Source organism: Triticum aestivum, unplaced genomic scaffold (assembly GCF_018294505.1).
Source record: "Triticum aestivum cultivar Chinese Spring unplaced genomic scaffold, IWGSC CS RefSeq v2.1 scaffold193009, whole genome shotgun sequence".
Classification (NCBI taxonomy): Eukaryota; Viridiplantae; Streptophyta; class Magnoliopsida; order Poales; family Poaceae; genus Triticum; species Triticum aestivum.
Window position 1 is genome coordinate 1288 of NW_025225699.1, and position 2345 is coordinate 3632.

Below are 2345 nucleotides of genomic sequence, written 5' to 3' on the forward strand. Positions count from 1 at the left end.
CAACAGACGGCACTGATGAGCATTTCATTGCTACTGAGCTCTTTCTGAAGAGAGAGCAAAGAGAGATGTTCTTGCACATGACATCCGACTCTCGAAAGGGTTGGTTGCGTAGGAGGTTTGACCTCAAGTATGGGAACTAGTTCGGGATAATATTTATGCCTATGTTGGCGAACCTATTATGCCTATGTTGGCGAACCTATTATTATCTTGTGCTATCGGTACAATATTTATGCCTATGTTGGCGAACCTATTATTATCTTGTGCTCGGAACAATATTTATGCTTATGTTGGTGAACCTATTATTATCTTGTCGGTGAACATATTTATTCTTATGTTGGTGAACATATTGTTTTGCTTGATGCTAACTATTGTTTGATATGGCAGATGTCATCGGATAGTGATATTGAGGATGACAATAGTTATGAAACAATGAGGAATTTGGTTATGCATCAACAACATAATATGAACATGCTTTGTTCGGGTGCAGCAGTCATATTTGGCAAGTATTGTGAAAGTTGGGTGATGAAGGCCGAGCCTCGGAAATCTATTTTGAGTGGATTTGGATGGCTTCAAGAGACTATTGCCACACCGGGAGAGACCTACACAATGTTGAGAATGACGGCAAGTGTGTTCTTTGATCTTCATGACTTGTTGGTACGTAACTATGGTCTAAAAGAAACAAGCTTTGTTAGCACTTATGAGTCTCTTGCTATGTTCTTGTGGACATTGGGAGGTTGTGAATCAAATAGAAGAACTCAAAATCGCTTCAAACATTCAGCGGATACTATCCATCGTAAATTCCATGAGGTTCTACAATGTGTAGTGAACCTGGCATCTCACTACCTTAAGCCACAAGACCCAAACTTCCACATTGTGCATGATCTAATTAAAAAGGATAGGGGGGCTTATCCTCATCTCAAAGATTGCATTGGTGCAATTGATGGGACTCATATAAGAGCTTCTATTCCCGATGGGCCACCAAAAGTTAGGTACATTGGGAGGACGGGCATGACAACTCAGAATGTGATGGCGGTATGTGACTTCGATATGCACTTTACTTATGCTTCAATTGGGCAACCTGGTTCTATGCATGATACAAATGTATTATACCATGCAATTGAGAAGGACAGGCCCTCCTTCCCCCATCCTCCAAAGGGTGAGCATTTCTTTTCGTTACAAGTTTACACATGATGTACTCTATCCTCCAACTAACATGTATGTGTGTTGTCAATTTAGGCAAGTATTACCTTGTAGATGCCGGGTATCCTAATAGAGATGGATATCTAGCACCATACAAAGGAGAACGGTATCATGTCCCTGACTTCCAAAGAGGTGCACCTCCAAATACTCCTAAGGAGAAGTTCAACATGATTCACTCTTCCAAACGCAATTGCATAGAGAGAACCTTTGGAGTGTGGAAAATGAAATGGCAAATTCTCCTCAAGATGCCAAACTACTCGTTCCAAACACAGATGAAGATTGTTGCAGCTACTATGACATTGCACAACTATGTTCGCCTCCATGACAAAGACGATCTCCACTTTATTCGATGTGAAAGAGATCCGGATTATGTGCCAACAATTCCGGATAGATATAAGAAGTATGTTATTCCTCCGATGTTATTCCTCCGAGTGCATCGGATGCTTCAACTTCAGAGGCAAGTGCTCCTGACATGGATAGGTTTAGGAATGAACTAGCCACGGCCGTTGCTCTTGGTTGGTGAAGTCATGCTTCTGGTCCATACTATTTGTTCCCTTTTTGATTTGCAAACATATGCAAATTTGATGCAGCTTTTGTGGTACTGCATATGTCAAACCTTGTGGTTCTTCATCTTAACTTGAGGGAATTCAAAACTCTACATGTTCAGTACATTGTTTGCATTTGTGCTAGCTAAAACTGCTCTCTGTACAGCCAAAACTGCTCTCTGTACAGCCAAAACTGCTCTCTGTACATCAAAATATCTCTCTGTACAGCCAAAATCGAAGGAATCTGTACAGATAAAAAAAAAGAACCTACTTCTAATCTGGCCTGCAGCGCACATGTGAGCCCAGCTGGCTTTCACTACTGAAATGGGCTTTACACCTGTCCACCCGAATGGGCTTGATCCTACCTTACTAGGCTGCCAGCCCATGCATACGCAGCTGCTCCCCGCCGCTGCACCGAACGCTCGCTGGCTCCATGAGAATCCAGCTAGCGCCAGCTTCACGAGAAGTTGGCTCGTTTCGGAAGCCAGCGAGCTTCCGAACGGGGCCTTAATGCCAAAATTCTCGCCGAAACGGAAATGAATCAACATTCCGGCAAAATATTGACAACTATCGCATTTCAAATACTGGTACACCTTCAAA

General features: G+C 42.6%; 1 protein-coding gene across 1 annotated transcript; it reads left to right on the forward strand.

Moving 5' to 3' along the window:
* The first annotated feature begins 208 nt into the window (after positions 1 to 208).
* LOC123172323 (uncharacterized) lies at positions 209 to 1697 on the forward strand. The gene is made up of 2 exons (XM_044589315.1): positions 209 to 1156; positions 1237 to 1697. The coding sequence occupies exons 1-2, from the start codon at positions 385 to 387 to the stop codon at positions 1695 to 1697; spliced, it is 1233 nt and encodes a 410-aa protein (XP_044445250.1). The 5' UTR covers positions 209 to 384.
* The last annotated feature ends 648 nt before the right edge of the window (positions 1698 to 2345 follow it).

What these genes read in the sequence shown, in the direction of transcription:
- LOC123172323 (XM_044589315.1), top strand. Translation starts at nt 385, where the DNA reads ATGTCATCGGATAGTGATATTGAGGATGACAATAGTTATGAAACAATG. An exon ending in CTTCCCCCATCCTCCAAAGG is followed by an intron (nt 1,157 to 1,236) that starts GTGAGCATTTCT and finishes TTGTCAATTTAG; the next exon opens with GCAAGTATTACCTTGTAGAT.